Genomic DNA, 17696 nt, shown 5'->3' on the forward strand with positions numbered 1-17696 from the left:
ACCGAGTTTTCTGTGATGCAATGGGTCAGTTAAGTAATTTTCTTTATTTTCTTGATGGGGGGCAGCTGCGACACCCATGTTTTTTATACCACAAATGGGATTGGAAAAAGGGAAAGAGAATAGAGACTCTCCTAAAAATAAAATTGTGAGTTTCACTCTGAGAAAATTTAAGTGAGAAATGCGCAGGCCAGGACTGCTCCTCCCATTAGGCTGAGTGAGGCGGCTGCTACCTGAGGCAGGTAATTGTGTGGGTCATGATATGGCAGGAAATCGTTATTTAACTAATTGTTACCAATAGGGAGAAGTGAGAGATGGACTTGCGGTATTTTGTTTAGAGGGGGGGAAATCGAGTGCAACCTTTAAAAAATATTTATTTATTTATTTTGCCTCAGACGGTGTGCAGCACTACCATAGGCTCTTTAAAAAAAAAGTCGGATACAGCTTCCTGAGGCGGCAGGTGCAGCCGATCCGCTGGAAGAGAAAAGAATGGACTGCACCACTTCAGACTGCACGGGGGCGGCGGGATCTTTTGGAAGCTTCCTCCGCTTCATATAAAACTTCCCTGCAAACAGAAAACCGGCCTAGCGGAGTTAGAACGTTTCTGCTTCTGTGCTAGTTTATTATTATTACTATTGCCAGGGAAATGTGGCATGCTTTGTTTGAAAGCGTGTACTGTGATACCCCCCCAACCCCTTTCCCGCCGCCTGAAGTTTAATCCGTTTGGGGTTTTTTGCGTTCGCGCGTGCAGACGCGAGGCAGGCAGCGAAGGCGGCGGGTGCCTTTTCTTTAGGTCTGGCGCAGGTTCCATAGGACGCGATGTTTATTAACTGCATAGAACTTTCTTTGCGCCCGTCCTGGTCCTGTAGTGTTTCTCGTCGCCGCCGCCTCACCTTTTCTCCCTCTTTCAGGGAGGGAGTGAGGAGAAAGACGGCGGGGGGTGGGGGGAGGAACGGCGGTTTGGGAAAGTAGGTAATTCCGCTGGGTGGTTGTAAGAGAGAAATTGGCGGAAGGGGAACACCTGGAGGTCTGGCTAAAGGGGACCCGGGTGGGGAAGGACAACGGCAGAACCTGAGGTAATTTAGGCGGGAAACCTTGAGGGAAGGCGATCAAGTCACGCGGCTGGTTTGGTGGTTAGAGCGCCAGGCTGTGGGTGAGGAGAGGCCGCGGCTCGAATTACCGCCCCCAACCATGAAACTGAAGGGGGGGTGATTTTGAGTCACTCCCCCCCCCGCCCCACCTCATAGGGAAGTTCGCCTGGCACCTTCATTGTATACCTTTAGGCACCAGGCAAAAAACGTTCCTTTTTAACCAGGCCTTTGGTTGATCTTAATGACATCCTGTGCCCTTTTAAAATGTTTTTTTTGTGTGTGGGGAGGGGTATTGGGTTGCAGTTCAGTTTTTATTTTTAAGTATTTTGTGGTTTTATATACTGATTTTATTCTGTGAACCGCCCTGAGACCCCTGGGTATAGGGTAGTATATAAATAAATAATAGGACTGGTTGGTTTGTCTTTATTGAAAGATTTCCTTGGATAACAAAGGTGTATAACGTCTCTGTTTTCAGTTCATAGAGACTTATCTGCAGGTCAGTTACATTTGGTGTTTTCAGTTCATAGAGTCAGTTACATTTGGTGTGAGACATGGCTATCATAGGCATTGTGAGTTTGAGCAGTAGATGTCCTTCTTTTTTATAGTGGGTTTTTTTTGTGTCAGCGTCACGTGGACAGATTCTCCACCTATCCATTTATTAGTTTGTTGGTGGTGAGAGAGATTGGGGAGCCCACGGCATGGTTTTATTCATCCATTCATTCATTCATTTGATTGATTGATGGATTTATGGATTGATTGATTTATATATTGCCCTGTACCCGGAGGTCTCAGGGCGGTTCACAGAACAAAATCAAAATATAAAACCACAGAATATATAATCAAAATAAAAACAATAACCCTGAAGGTTGGTTGCCTTCGGTTGATTGCAGTGAGTTTGGTGGGGGGGGGGCGGGGTTGCAGGGCTGTTGTGACTGGGGGGGGTAGAATGGAAGGAGAACCCTATGTGCCATGCATGCACTTTGAATAAATAAAAAGCCTTGGGCTTGAAGGGAAGGTGGAGCAGAAAAGTTTGGTAAGTGAAGAAAAGCGGGAAGAGGTTGTTGGTTGTGCTCTTGTGGCTGAGTGAAGCAGCCTTTGAGGCTGCAATTCTAAAACACACCCGGGTGTGTAAGCGGATTGTACTATCGGGAGCTAGAACAAGGTGCTCCAAAATGGGAGAGGAGGAAAGGGGGATGAACAGTATGCTGTCAAACAACAGTAGTATTCTTAGATTATGGAATCCCTAATTGTTTATCTTTGACTGTGGTTTTCTTTCTTCAGTAGCCCAACCACACCTTGAACTTGGTACAAGTAATAATTGGTTAGAAACCATGTACAAAATCTTAGAACTTAACAAATACATAATAGATCTAACAGTGTGTACCAGCACCTCAAATGATGTTGAAACACAGAGAAAGGCTCCCTATAGAGCCGGGGGGGGGGGCTGACATTTTCAGGCTCAAGGGCCACATTTGCCCTTGGCCCAACCCCCTGGGGGATGCATGTCAGCAATATGTGTGGCCATCTTGCACTTTCACATGCTCACACATACAGGGAGACAATGAACAAGCTGTCTCCCCTCCCCAGCTGGTCTGTGCAGGTCAACTGAGGGGGAGGGGGTCACATCTGCATTCATCAAATGATCAGGGAGATGATTTACATCCCCATCGAGGCTTTCAGTTCCACCCACCCCAGCACTGTCTGCTTTAGTTTCCTTTCTCCTGCCTCTGCCAAACTAGTGGGAGCTTGGGGTTGGGGTTGGGAATAATTTGTTTGGGGGGACTGGATCAGACCCATGCTGTAAAGATTGAAATATGCAGTCATCTTCATGTAAGAGGAGATGACCACTTAGATATCCTGATTCTACAACATATCATGTGATTTAAATGTAAAAACAAGTTATTTGAATTGGGCCTAGAAACAAATTGGGAGCCAAAGAACTTCATGTAGCACAGCTGGTCTAGCAGAATTATTGAAACTTAGCTCATTCAAAAATTGTTCTTGGAGACATTTTACAATAATTATTCACTGTAGCTTACGTAGTCAAATGAGGTTCAACTTCAAAATGTGTGAAAGCTTTGTAAAAATATTCTGCAGACATGTATTGAATTCTGACTGAATTCGCAATAGCAGATACAAGATAAAATAGTACCGTAGATTCCAGCATATTAGGCGACTGGATGTATTAGACAACCCCCCAAATTGGCAGCTGCAATTTGGGGGTTCGTCTTATAAACCCAGTCGCCTGATACGCTGAGCAGCTCCGCGCCGGGAAAAAGCTGCCCGGCGTTGAGCCTGCTGCTGCTCCACTCCGGGTGGCTAGCGGGGGGGGGGTGGGCTCCGCGCCAGGAGAAAGCCGCCCAGAGCAGAGCCCACCGCTGCAGCTGCTTTGCACTCCGCGCCACCCATACCCGGTGTATAAGATGACACACCCCCCCCCCCGACTTTTTATCCTCTTTTCCGGGGTTAAAAAGTAATTTTATACGCCGGAATCTATGGTATCCTAGTATCTTATTTTCCCTATCTTAAATTCATACTGTGTGTTATGTTGTGAATTAAACAAAAAAATATATTTTATGGCAGTTACTCTGATTATGGCACCATCAGGAAGAAAATCTGCAGCAAAAACTGCTAAATTGGCACAGGAAGATCCAGTTGTTCATGCCTACGACTTTGAAGAACATACAAAAAAACATCTGAGTGGCTCTGAAGAGGATGTTAGAGAAGGTGTAGTAATCAGTACAAAATGATGAACACATTTTGTTTTGTTTGCACTCCTAATATAAATAGGATAAGTCATCCTTCTCACAATAGTATAGGGGAGGGCACACCCCCCAAATTCTATTAAATAGGACTGCTGAATAACCTGACTTGGCATTTGCCTAAGGCTGTCTTCGCAACAGCAAATTTATTTGTGAAATGGAAGAAGTTTACTCCTCATTAGGTGACCATGCAATTGGCAGAGCAGGATTCAAACCTGCTGCTTGATTCAGCATGTGAAGTTCTTTCTTGAAAGTGGATTCCACTTGAGGAATTGGGAGTAGATAGTCTGGCATTCTCAGCAGTCATAGAGAATGGAACATAATGTAGCTTCTCAGCTCTTTGTTGGAGCATTTAGAGCATATTACACTTTTGTACCAGTTGCTCTGATTTCCAGTGCAATCCTTATGGCCAATTTAAAGTGCTGGTGTTCAGCTTTAAAAGCTCTGAATGGCTTATGCAGGGTTGCCTAAAACTAGGCTGGGAAAAAGGTAGATCAGGATCTACTGGCAGATCTCGATAATTGATAAGGATTTCTGATTCCCAATTGTTTAACGATTAGCATAGTGGATTAGGACCTCAGAGAGATACAAGGGTTCAGCCACCAGCCTCACTTGGGAGGCCTTGGGCAAGTCACTGTCTTTCAGCCTAACGGAGATGTTGTAAAGGTAAAATGGCAATTGAGAAAATGATTTGAGGTCATTGGAGAAAAGCTAGATATAAATGTAATAATAAAATAAACAAAGAACAACAAAATGAGAACTCCCCCCCCCTCCAGTATACTGTTGAAATGAAGAAAGTGTGTGTAGGCAGGGGTTAACGAGGGTATTCTTTGTGGGGAAGGACCTTGAATTTGGTTAATTTCTGGTACTCAAAACAAATTCCTGGATGCAGAAGAACATAAGAATAGCCTGCCAGATCAGGTCAATGGCCTATTTAGTCCAGCACTGTATTCTCTCCGGTGGCCAACCTAGATGCCTGTGGGTAACCTGCAAGCAGGACTTGAGCTCAAGAGCACTCTTCCCTCCTGTGATTTCCAGCAACTGGTATTCAGAAGCATTGCTGTCTCTTTTTTCAATATATGTCTTTGCACCAAGTTCTGGTTGGTGGATCCTGGAATACTAGTTAAAAAAAGCCTGAGATCTGCTTGGATCCATAGCAACTTGCTTGTACCTTAAGATCTGCCTTTGAAGCTCTACTTATGTGCCTATTTATAATGGAAATAAGACTGGCAAGCTGACAGACAAGGGTAGAGCCAGTGTGGTGTAGTGGTTAAGAGCGGTAGTCTCATAATCTGGGGAACCGGGTTCACATCTCTGCTCCTCCACATGCAGCTGCTGGGTGACCTTGGGCCAGTCACACTTCTTTGAAGTCTCTCAGCCTCACTCACCTCACAGAGTGTTTGTTGTGGGGGAAGAAGGGAAAGGAGAATGTTAGTTTCTTTGAGACTCTTTCGGGTAGTGATAAAGTGGGATATCAAATCCAAACTCCTCCTCCCCGTCTTCTATTCTTGCTCATGGCCCTCCAGATGTGGAAGGTGATTTCATGGGACATTACACAGAGCCCCTCCCTTCCAGGTTTTAAACAGGCTATTTTTACTGTGGCCTTTATCAGTTAATTTGAGCTGAGTGCAAAACTAATATTTTCACTTAATTGTGATAATTTTATATTATGCTGGGGTAGTGATGGTTACTCTTGATTTTTAGTTATGTTCTCAAATATTGTTTTGAGATTTTTGCAGTGTTTTATACGATTTAAACGATATTTTATGTAACTTGTAAATTGCTTTTTGAAGAATTTTCATTTAAAAGTGGTATATGGGATTTAAAACTTTTTAATGTGATACAAGTAATTGGTAAACTGCACCTTCTATTTCCCTCCCATAAAGATGAAACTCCAATAATTGATAAACATGGGAAAAAAAGACCTTCGCTGACTCCTCGTCCTGTAGTTGAAGATGAAGTTGGGTAAATAGTTTGATATTTATTTTTTGCCATGTAATGTTAAATTATTTTTTACAGTTATAAAGTATCAGTTACGTTTCCAGTGCCTCTTTGTTACGATTATTGTAGCCAGAAAAATATATTACTTTTACGTTGTTAAAACACAGCACCTTTACATGGGAACGTAACTAAAAATTTGTTGGCTGTAGATCAGAGCTGGATAACCTGTGGCCCTTTAGATGTTGTTGGACCAGGTCCCACCAGCCTCAGCCAGCATGGCAAATAGTCAGGGATAATGGGAATTGTAGGCCTACAACATCTGAAGTGGTTAAATACTGGTGTGTATCCAAAGCTTCTCTTCTTCCAAAAGTAAGGAGCTTACTCTGATATAAGGTGCTTACCCTGTTGGAGGAATCCTCTTCCATTGGAGGAAAAGAACCTTTTAATCTAGTGCACTTTAATTAATTAAGGAAGGATAATTCAGTTGCCCTCTTTTCAAAAATTATTACAGAATAGAGAGGCAAGGAAGTTCTGAAGTTAACGGAGACTATTAGGGAGCAAGTCCCAAGGAACATTGTGGGATTTCTGAGTAGACATGGAAAGGATTGCACTGTTCTTCACATATTAAGTTATATCCAAACCACCATCAAATCCCCAACAGATCAACTCATAATGTAATAGAAGCCCATGTAAACCATGTTATAAATGTAAACCAATTTTACAGCATAATTCTAAACATAGTTACTCTGAATTCTATGAGAATTATTCCACAGTAAATGTATTTAGGATTGCAGTCTTAAATCTGTTTCAACTGCCATGGCTTCCAAGAATCCTAGGAACGTTAGCATCTCTGACAGAATTTTCAGCAGACTCATTAAGCTTATAATTAAAAATGACAGATTTCAACATAAGATGTTTTAAACTACTGAGTCATAAACAGAAGGTTATGCCCTTTATTGATTATATATTTCTTGATGGGGAAAATCTTGACAATATTTAATTTAGTTTCTCCATGCTGTTGTAGTTTACATTCTCTCTTCCCCCCCCCATAGATGCCCCAAAGATTACACCCCTTCACAGTGCTGATTTCCCCCCTCCCTTTGTCACAAGGCTTTTAGTGGTGTTAATTATTGTTGGTCTCTGTTGCAGCTTGCTACCACTTACAAATAATATCTGAAAAATATAAACTAGTTCTCTTAATGCAAAAAAGTCATTTTAAAAATATGAATATTTTTATAGGGGAGAAGTACAGAATATGCTGGAAAGATTCGGAGGTATGTTTTAGAAAATACTTACATACTGTCAGTTAATAAAATAGTTATATGGGAGAAGGGTCCTGCCCTTTTATTTCAAAATACAGAATTGTTTCCAAGTAAGTTCCGCTCAGAGTAGACCCAGTGAAATAAATGGATATGGCTAGCTTTAGTTGGATATAAACCAGTTTTTAAAATAAATTTTCTCTTTTTAGTCATATGAACAAATTAACAATTTGCATTCCAAACATTACTTCCTGTAGTATGATGGCAGGAGTGTAGTGGGATATTGTCATCTGTAGTACTTCAATAGATTGATCAATCGATTGCCGTATTTTTCGCCCTATAGGACACACTTTTCCCCCCTCCAAAAATGAAGGGGAAATGTGTGTGCGTCCTATGGGGCGAATGCAGGCTTTCGCTGAAGCCTGGAGAGCGAGAGGGGTCGGTGCGCACCGACCCCTCTGCTCTCCAGGCTTAGTGGACCTCTCAGTAAGCAGTGGGAGCCAGCGCTGGGCTCCCACGGCTTGCAGAGAGCTGCCTGTTTGGGGGCTGGGGTCGGGGGAAGCTCAGGCTTCCCCGCGCCTGGAGGGGAAATAATTTATTTCCCCCCCAAAAAACTAAGTGCGCCTTATGGGACGGTGCGTCCTATAGGGCGAAAAATACAGTACATCATAACTTTGCCAAAGCAGATGTGCCAATGCAAACTTCAAGATTAGGGTGCAGGTTATCCATGCATGCTCAGGAAAAGCTTACTTACAAATTTATATGTCTTTGTTCTGGGTTTCACTCTCATGTGAAGCAAATTCTACTAAAATAGACTGGCTAGGGCAAAATGTGATGGAACATGGCCTTCATTAATCTGTTAAACATTACTGGCAAGATTCCGTCTTGTCTGTGTCCATATCAGTCGCCTCCATAGCAAGAACCTAGCTCTTCTCCGTTTTCTGTAATGAAGGGTTGTAGTTAACAAAGGATGATGAAAAAAAGACTTCTTTTTTCCCAATGCCTGCTCAAGGACAAGGACTTGCAATGCTTCTTTGATCTAATCAACTGACTTTAAAAGTATCCCAATTAACTGAGGAGCAGTTTTTAAAAATAAAAATATATATTTTAATACAAGTGCTTATAAAAGCTACTGTATGGCAGGGAACAGCTTAAAACATAATCTCCCTTTGGCATGCTTATTTCTTCTGAAATGATGCCAGTTACAACACATGCACATAATCTAAAAACAAATGTGTAGTGGTTCTAGGGGTTGCTCGTGTGTAAGCCGGTGCTTATGTCCCCAGCTGGATGCAAACACCTGGCTGGGTTGCCTAAGTGACCCTTTTCTGTCCAGACAGCCACTCACCCGTGGCTGACTCAGTCGCTGGCAGAATCCGTCAGTGGGCATTTCTTAAACTTCTTCCAGCAAAGAAGCTCTTTGACGCCTAGTCTCCTCCTACTCTCTCTGCGCGAAAGCCTTCTGCGCAAGGAGGGCGTGGGCAGCAAAGGACCCCTACTCTCCCCGCTAGTCCCAGGCAAGTAGTCATGGGACCGCCTCACCGCTTCCCCCATCTGCCCTCCTTCTCCACTGGTGCTATGCTGCTTCTCTTCCCCAGAAGATGGGCTGCTCCTCCCGATCCCTGGACGCTCTCTGGAATCCCTCTGGCTTTTGCTCTCTCCCTCCGGCACTGATGGCAATTCCCTGACAAAATGTGTTTCTTCCTTCAGCTGTGTTTTTACCTATATGCAGATTTGATTAATCTAGTGACAAAAATGCATATAACTGATCAACTAATCTTTCTCTAATGAGGTTTCAGTCCTGTTAAGGATAAACAGCATGGCTACAGCTTATCCAATTTGAGCATGGGCCACAAGCTTTCTCAAAGCCATCTTGAACTTCATGAAGTTTTGGAATATGTCTGCAAATCATGGAACATGAAGAATACTGTACTTAGCAGTGAAGAAAGGCAACTGCTTAACCAATGCTGTATTTTGCTCCCTTGATATTCTACTGTCTCTTATTAGAGTTCTCTCTAAAGTTTTAGCCTCAAAAGGTATCATGTTTTACAAAAGCACCTGCCTAGATTGTTTGGTTATGGGCTTGCTTGAAAAGGGCTTCATGTAAGAAGAATCCAAATCTTTGGGCAGACTGGATTGTGCCAGCCAGCTTCCGCTTAGTTTCTGTGTTTATTGTGGGGTGTTAAAAGTGTTGATGGCAAAATACTTCACTGATAGATCAACACACTATAAAAGCTGCCATATAAACACTGTAATTTTAATACAGCTTATACTAGATTCAAAATTAGTTTGAGAAGAGGTCCTTGAATTCATGCATTAATTACTGTAGCCACTACTGTAGCCTAACGCTGCAACAGCCCTCCAGGTGTAGTGTGTGAGACATTCTAGCCTTTCTTTGCAAATCTTATAAACCTTTACATATGTTTTAAGATACAGTGCCTAATGATTCTTTGTCTTTCTGCAGCGGACATTAACAAAGCTCTTCTGGCTAAAAGGAAAAGATTAGAAATGTACACGAAAGCTTCTCTCAAAACAAGCAGCCAGAAAATAGAACATGTTTGGAAAACACAACAAGAGCAAAGGTGGGGGTTATAATTAACACTAACCTACATTGCACATTTGTGGCAGAGATTCAACCTGTGGCCCTCAGTCTGATTCCATGTAGGTAGGGAGAGCAAACAGGCAGAAAAGCCAAAATGGATGAAAGCAATAATATATACAATCAGATCAGACCTGGGAAGAGCGATCTATTTTTCCCTCTCTTAGCAGCATGTTAAACAGGGGAAGAGAGAAATGGGGGTGCCAGAGAGAGGGTGGCCCTGATCACTATTGGCTCTGTTCCTGCCCATGAGCAGCATGTGGCCCCCCAACAAGTTGTACCGCTCCCCTGGAAATGTGACACTAGACCAAAAAAGAATTTCCATCCTGGACTTAGTCTCTGAGTTTTGATTGTCTGTCTGGATATGATTTCCTGGTAATTTACTATAGTAAAGGAGTTGGTTCCTAATCAAAATATTTCATTTTAGAAAGCAAATTCTTTAAAATAACATTTAAGTTACATTCTTAAAGGTAAAGGGACCCCTGACCTCTTACATTATTTATTTGGAAGTTCACCTCACTGAACATAATTGGGTTTACTTGAAGTAAACATGCATACGATTGCATTGTAAACCTACTTTAGAACAATGCTCTTCAATGTTCTATGGTGTGTTTTTTTCCAAATTAGAAGGCCACCTTTCACCTTAGCTGTGTTCTCTCAAATCTACCAACTCTTCCTTTTTTAAAGTTTGTGTGACTAACTGAAAGTTTTAGGTTCTCCATCTTTCACCGATGCCTTTACAGTTTATAAATCAATGGTATTTCATGTTAACATTCAAAAATGCATTATTTCAGCTTGCAAAATATATATTTTAGGCAGAAGGTCCAACATGAATATTCTCAGCAGTTCCTGCATGTATTTCAACAGTGGGATGCTGATATAAAGAAATCTGAGGAACAGGAAGAAAAATTAATGGTTTGTTTTTCTTAACTTTTTGAATAATAAATGTAAGTGCCTGAGGCTGATATTTCATTCTCCTTATACTACGGTGTAGAATGTTACCATTCACAAAACAGACAGGTAATATTCAGGGTTGCGTGTAGCCCTAGCTTTAGGAAAACAATATGCTCACATAGGGTGAAGGAGAGCTAAGTAAATTAGCAGAGTCCAAGTGCTGATCAGTAATAACATCTCAGATATTAGGTCAAAAGATAATGTTACGCCATAGTTAGTAGAGCCAATGTTTCTGCACTGTGATCAACCTGTTCCTTAAATAAATATACACTGAATAAGCTTGCAGTGGTAAGCAACAATAATACGTTCAGTGGAAGATAAGCATTCAGTTACTACTATAAGTTGCCCATTGTTTATGGCGGCATATAAATGTAAATAAATAGCAAGTGAAAGCAAGAAAACCTTGCCATTGGAAACAATTTGACATGTAAAAACTATACACAATTTTCTTAGAATTTCTTTCTTTTTTTGTTCATTCACTGACTTTCATGCCCCTGAAAACCCTATATGAATTTACAGCAAAGGCATAGAAATTAATTGAAGAATATATATACACACATGCACTTAGGGTAATAACTGATGGCTGGTGCATACTGGGAGTAGTTGAGTGGAAATAAAGGAAACCAACAGTAGGTGGACCTAGAGCAAACTAATTCTAGTTTTGTCCCTAACCTTTTCCTTTCTGAATCCTACACAGGCCAGGGTGCAGCAGCAGCAGTCACTGGCAGTGTTACCCATAGGTAACACTGGACTGGATGTAGGCAAGGCAGATGGGGCAAACTGAAGTTGGTGAGGCAGTGCCCCATTTGTCCTAGCATACCAGCTTCCACTGCATTTGGCTATGCTTACAGTTTACAATTAGTAACAGTGTGATTTAGCTTTATTATATGAATATTTATTCCTACATTTATTATAGCCTCTTTTTCCTTCCCTAGAACCTGTTTCGGCAACAACAAAAAACTTTCCAACAAGCAAGAATAGTTCAGAATCAAAGACTGAAAACAATTAAGCAGCTGTATGAGCAATTTTTGAAGGTATATTAAAAACAACAACCATTTGATCAAGTCTGTTATTAAAAGTGCATTGTTATTTTAGTTTACAGTATATTAAAACAAAAGTTGTGTGAGAAGGCAGCTTCCACCACTGGTTTTCTCTTCCCCTCCTTCTACCTACATCTCCCCAAACCTCTTTCCAGAGGGTCTAGATGCCCTTCTGCAGGGTGGGGTCTGTCTCATACAGGCCTGTGATAGGCCAGGAGGATTTGCCTGAAATTTCACCAGCTTTCTTAGAGGGTTTTTGGAGGGTACAGAAGGAAGGGAAGAAAAAGAAAACCTGTTGCATGAGCTGCTTTCTGCTCATAGAACTGCTGGATACAAACAGAAATCCTGTGCTGTCCCTGCTGCTAATATGGCAAGATCTGCAGTGGCATACTAGCTATACATTTATGTTTTAAAATAATTGCAACTACTACTTAAACTTTAACTTCATGTTGCATCCATCTGCTCTGTTTCCACTTGATTATTTGACACCTAATATGCTTTGCATGAAGAGTAGCATGAGCATCAACTGAATATTGCCCCAGCAGTACTGTTGATCTCCTCAGCATGGCTACATCTTATTTTCATAGTTGGACAAAACACATATATACAGTGGTACCTCGGGTTAAGAACTTAATTCGTCCCAGAGGTCTGTTCTTAACCTGAAACAGTTCTTAACCTGAGGCGTGCTTTTGCTAATGGCCTGCTGCACCGCTGGCACGCAATTTCCGTTCTTGTCCTGGGGCAAAGTTCTTAACCTGGAGCAACCACTTCCTGGTTGGCAGAGTTTGTAACCCAAAGCGTCTGTAACCCGAGGTACCACTGTAATGCTAACCTTGTCAAGCCTTTACATTTACACTTGTACATGCATATGTGTTAGTAATATCACTGCTTTGTAGACTCCTTTGTCATATTGCTGGCAATTCCTGTAGGGCAGTTGAACAATATATTGTTTGGATAAGCAGTGCAAAGAATAGAACACTATTCCAGATGAACTCTTACCAGTTAGCATAATTACTTCTCAAAATTTTGATGTGCTTAGGCTACTATCGTTGCCATTGCTAGGCACTCTGGTAATTCATGGCCATTCCTTGACTTCTAAAATGTAACAAAATTTCTGGGTGTAAACCAGTAACAGATTTTCATGAAGCTGCTATCTGATTTTAGAGTATGGAAGACATGGAGAAGACTCATGAAAGTCTTTTAGTAGGTGCACAAAATGAGCTTCGGAAAGAAATGGCTATGTTGCAAAAGAAGATCATGATGGACACTGTAAGTGTTAATACTGATTTATGGAAAATTTCAGTGACATTTTAAAACAACATTTAAATAGAAAAATTAAACATTTACCATTTATATTCAGCAAGTCAGAACACTATGATACAAAATGTTACATTTGATCAGCATTTTTTTCTCTCTTAACAGCAACAGCAAGAGATGGCAACTGTTCGCAAATCTCTTCAGTCCATGTTATTCTGATGGCTCAGTGGAGATACAACTTGTACCTAAGTAACATGATACAATTATATACATTAGCCATATGGGGAGGAAGAGCCAGTATTTTAAACGCCATATTAAAAATTGCTATATTTGAATACCTTACATTCAGCTCTGATATCAAAGAAACCGACAGCTCATTGCTGCTTAGCAACAGGATATGCTAATTTTATTTTTTTCCTGTGTCTCTCAATCTTTTTTCACCTCTTAAATTCAGAATCTAGATCCCAGGGTTAAGGTACCTTTTTGAAAGTTAAAGATACTTAATGTTATTTAACTGTCTGACAGACTGTTGTTATCAGAGTGTTTGGTACAAAACAAATTGCATGTACTATGGGATTCAAGGCCTTATTAAAAATTGTGTACTTGCAGCAGAACTATATAAAATGTTTCAGGTTGCTACCAAAAAAACGTTTCATTCTTATATACCAACCCGAGTAATATGTCTTAATCTGAAAGTTGAAGGAGATGCACAAGAACTTCCTTATGATTATAAAATAAAATATACATGTTGCTAATTTGGGATTTCCTTTATTATAAGGCACTCTTAGTAATTTTCCAGTTTCATGGTCTCACCGTAAATAAAATGTTCTACTTTTTTGAGGGAGCCCCTAATATTATCAGTAAATTCTGAATAACTAAACAAACAAAGAGGCTTACACTCTACAGTTCAGGAAACCTAATTAAAAGCAAAATTTAAAAGTATATCAAGCAAGTCCCTATCTCCAAAAACTCTAAATGAAATGTTTCTTTCCCCTCCCAAACAGCAAAAACTTCCCGTCATTGAACTTTGTTTTTTTTTTAGAAAAATAAAAGCATAATCATATTTTCATACTGTAAAAACACACTGGTAATTCAAGCATTACAAATGAAACAAAATTTTCATTACAGCAACTTAGAATCACAGTTTTAACTGTTTGAAATGTAGCAATAATTTATTTGGTCTTAAACTTTGACATCACTTTAAAGGAATCCAGAACAATTACTACATGCTATAATAATGGCAGCAAACCATTCATCTAGTTTTGGGATAAATGCATGGTTTTATTTAAATGCCAAGGTTTGCCACTATTAAATATCCTAATGCCACTTCATGGAGATTCTTTAGTGCCCATTAGTCAGCATTTAATTTTGAATTTGGTGACATGCTGAAGATCCCTCAGTTTTTTAAGCAGACCATCAAATTCTAAAGTCTTGTCATTTGTGGGTATTTACTGTTTAGATCTTTTCAGCTAGAAAATAACATGATTAGTTGTTTTGCTGTTAGAGATCTTCATCACTTGTTTAAAACTGACCCAGGAGGGTAACAGTTTTCTTTCTAGCTAACTGTTCAGTACTTTCCTTTTTAATGGAGAAGACTGGACAACTTTCTTACAGTGAGCTTCTAAGGCACATGTGGGCAACCTGTGGCCCATATGCAGCCGTTACAAATGCCTAAACTGCTTCTGAATTTTGCTGTGGGGAGGAAGCACATGTAAATCACATTCTTTGCAGATGATGCACTGAGAGGAACAGAGCTGCAATGGGGAAGAAGGCACATGGGGAGAGGTAGCCCCATAAACTTTCCTTCCCAGCTTACTGGTAGACTTCTTTCTGGATAAAGTTGCCAGGATTCCCCCACCCCCCATTGTTAAACACATAGCCAAGAATCACTTGGGATTGCTTGGATAAAGGAACTGTGTTGTATGAACTAGCTCTAAACACCAAGAAAAAGACAACCCTGGATTTCTTGGAAATAGTCAACCCAGCTTGTCTGATGATAGTACCTACAACTGGTTTTATTGTTACAGAGCATCAAAGCTAAGTTGGGGTTCAGATTGTTTTACGTTCTTCTGAAATACATATATTTATAACTGAATTCAAACTCAAATCTGTTGCCAGTAGAAAGAGATCAGCTCAGTCACTAGATCTATCCACTCCTGTCACTTAGGTGTTTAAAACTTTCTGAGAAGGCTTTGCATTAAGTGAAAATATATGAAACTACACATTTGTCCACAGTTGAGGTTGGCATATTTCTTTCCTCTTAGCTACACAAAAAGACTTGACTGGGAGTTATGGTTCTATTTTTCTGGTCTCACTAAAGCATACGACATCTAGAAGAAAGTGATGAAAGACACACAGTAATCCTCCAGAGACCATCACTGTACAAACTGCTTCCTAAACAAAACAGTTTCTAGACAGGATGATTAAATCCCATGTAAAAACAGCACAGCTATATAATACCTAGACATCACTGATAAATTTTACTAAATGAAAATGAAAATTTATTTGTTGCCTGAAATGTCGAAGACTATTCTACTACATTTTTAAATGACTTCGCATTCTGGTGTATTAAAGAGGTTTTTGTACCTATGAGAGGAATTTATTTTGGGTTGGGGAGAGAAAATTTAATCAAGAACACTGCCAAAGGGCACGAGGTGTTAAAAAGCCCTTTCCTCATTCCAGCTCAAACTGCATTTTGTAAAGAAAGAAATTGTTGGAGGAAATGTATGCTGTATGTGTTTTGGTCTTAGCAGACTGTTTTATCCAGCTTAACATCCTTCGCTCACTCATTTCTTTAAAAATACAGGGTGGAATTCAACACAGCGCTCAGTGGGGTATGTGCATGGGGAACGAGGTCCAATCACACAACAGGACTTTCCTCCAGCTTCTCCGCACCCCCATGCAAGCCCCCAGAGCAGATTTACAGTGCAATGAGGGCAGTGAGGATGTCCTGGTATGCAAGCAAACCTCATTCTGCGCTCAATAACAATGTTGAATCCTGCCCACAGGCCAAATTCTTAGTAGCAATTCACATATATTTATACTGTAAGCGAAAGAAGTAAGTGTAATTATGATTCTCCCTGCTCATGCAAATAATTTAAACGCTTAAGAATTTAAACACTACTGCAAGATAAATTATGCCATAATTTTAACCTTGACAACTAATTTATGGCTAAATTCCTTATTTTTTTCCTTTAACCAGTATCAGAAACTCTTAAACATAGTTAATATGAAAAACACACTCCTAAGACTTTGATACAAGATGACAACTCAGTAGTTTTAGCCCTTAAATATATAAAAAAAATATTCAACTAAGACTCTAGTTTTCTCCAAAAGCAGTGAAATGTAGAATGGGTAACTTTTGCAGTATTTTACACAATTACTGTCCCTATATAATGAACCAACATCACACTACCTTCTAAGAAATCCATATTTGGCTGTTTCTTACGAGTTCAGTTAGCTGCCAAGTACATTAGGTTTTCAAGCATTTCTGTCTGCAAAGAGCAAAACAAGTTTCTAAACAATAATTTGCTACTTTGTAGCAAAAACTTCCTTAGACCCTCTACTCCTATGATTTCAAAGTAACAATTACAGTAAGTCCCAACAGAGCCTGTAGGAACTTGGTATTATATAATTAATTTCATTTAACCTCTCATGCACTTAAGTTCTCTTTGAAAATTTCCACAACTGCATTGCTGAAAAGGGTATTTTCCACCATTCAACACTTTCCCCACCCCCAACCAACTCCTCCTCTTCGCTTTCAGCTATAAGTCACTCATTATGGTTTTGAACCTGTTCAGGAGCTTGATGAGTTGAGATTTTGAAGACGTGTATGTGAAGGTGAGCTGCAATCTGTTTGCATAACCCAGTGGAGTATCTCAGTAAATCAATCAAGGATGTGAACTAAAGAGGGAGAAAAAAGTTCAGAGCTTAAGATCAAAACATGTGTTGCACAAATGAATTATTCTGTGCTTAAATTCCCTCTCGCTCTTCAAGGCACACAGATAAAGTTATAACAGAAGCATACACCTTAATTCTACAATTGTTAAAACGTTCTAGTTAGATCTGCAGTTCAGAGATTACATGCATTCACACCGAAATACAGAAATTTAAATTAAATTTAAATTAACTTCTGAAGATGAAGCCATTCACCCCAGTGCATTCACCGACTTATCATCATCATCATCATCCCTACTATAATACACAGCCAGGATTCTTGGCCTGGATAGGGTGGGCCAAAGGAGAGTGGACAAAAGGAGAAGAAAATGGGTCAATAAAGTCATTGCTGCCTTTCTTCCTAATTTAATACTGAATTAAGAAATACAGGGGATATCTGGTTTGTAGTCCGGCAATCATATCTAATCAATAAAACGTAGTTTTGTTTCTTCCCTATGATGCAACTTTCTTTAGCAGTCTGAATTTAATAGTCAATTTCATTCCAACAAAACCCACAAATGTGCAAGGAGTAGATTTGTGCATGCAATAAATTGGTAACCAGCTCTTTAGGTTTTTAAAAAATTATGACTTTTTTTATTGCAATTCTTATAAACACGTTGTAAGATAAGCAATTGGAATCTCATTGCAAAAAGGGAGCTGAGACAAAAGACTTTTCTAAGGTCACCTAGTGGGCTCATGGCAGAAGTAAGATTTGAATGAGGGACTTCCCAATTGAAACTTGATCTCAACTTCTCCTTTACCACCTGAACACTGTCCAACACAACTAAAAGCAGGTATACCTCTCAGCTGGATTGCTACCTTAATCTGTTTGGAATACAAGGCTGGAGAGTCTGACTCAA

At 40.1% G+C, this 17696-nt stretch overlaps 2 protein-coding genes across 7 annotated transcripts in view; one reads left to right on the top strand and one right to left on the bottom strand.

Annotated features, from left to right (window-relative positions):
- SYCP3 (synaptonemal complex protein 3) lies at positions 1 to 13655 on the top strand. Of its 4 annotated transcripts, none has more exons than XM_082240637.1 (9): positions 1 to 24; positions 3672 to 3815; positions 5737 to 5815; positions 7031 to 7065; positions 9515 to 9632; positions 10465 to 10564; positions 11539 to 11637; positions 12808 to 12912; positions 13066 to 13655. In XM_082240637.1, exons 1-9 carry the CDS (start codon positions 21 to 23, stop codon positions 13117 to 13119), a joined length of 738 nt encoding a protein of 245 aa, XP_082096763.1. In that variant the 5' UTR covers positions 1 to 20; the 3' UTR covers positions 13120 to 13655. The 4 variants fall into 4 exon arrangements, with proteins under 4 accessions (XP_082096763.1, XP_082096766.1, XP_082096765.1 ...); XM_082240640.1 differs by lacking the exon at positions 1 to 24 and adding an exon at positions 104 to 239; XM_082240639.1 differs by lacking the exon at positions 1 to 24 and adding an exon at positions 446 to 589.
- CHPT1 (choline phosphotransferase 1) overlaps positions 12914 to 17696 on the bottom strand; it is a 22473-nt gene continuing 17690 nt past the window's right edge. For 2 of the 3 annotated variants that reach the window (XM_082240616.1, XM_082240614.1), the window contains exons 8-9: positions 16693 to 16803; positions 12914 to 13145 (exon numbers count right to left, since the gene is read on the bottom strand). In XM_082240616.1, coding sequence (XP_082096742.1) covers positions 13101 to 13145; positions 16693 to 16803 — 156 coding nt within the window. In that variant the 3' untranslated portion in view covers positions 12914 to 13100. Of the gene's footprint in view, positions 13146 to 16315; positions 16395 to 16692; positions 16804 to 17696 lie in introns of all 3 variants that reach the window. The other variant, XM_082240615.1, reaches the window with a different exon arrangement.

Source organism: Podarcis vaucheri (genome assembly GCF_965113315.1).
Source record: "Podarcis vaucheri genome assembly, chromosome: 10".
NCBI classification, from domain to species: Eukaryota; Metazoa; Chordata; class Lepidosauria; order Squamata; family Lacertidae; genus Podarcis; species Podarcis vaucheri.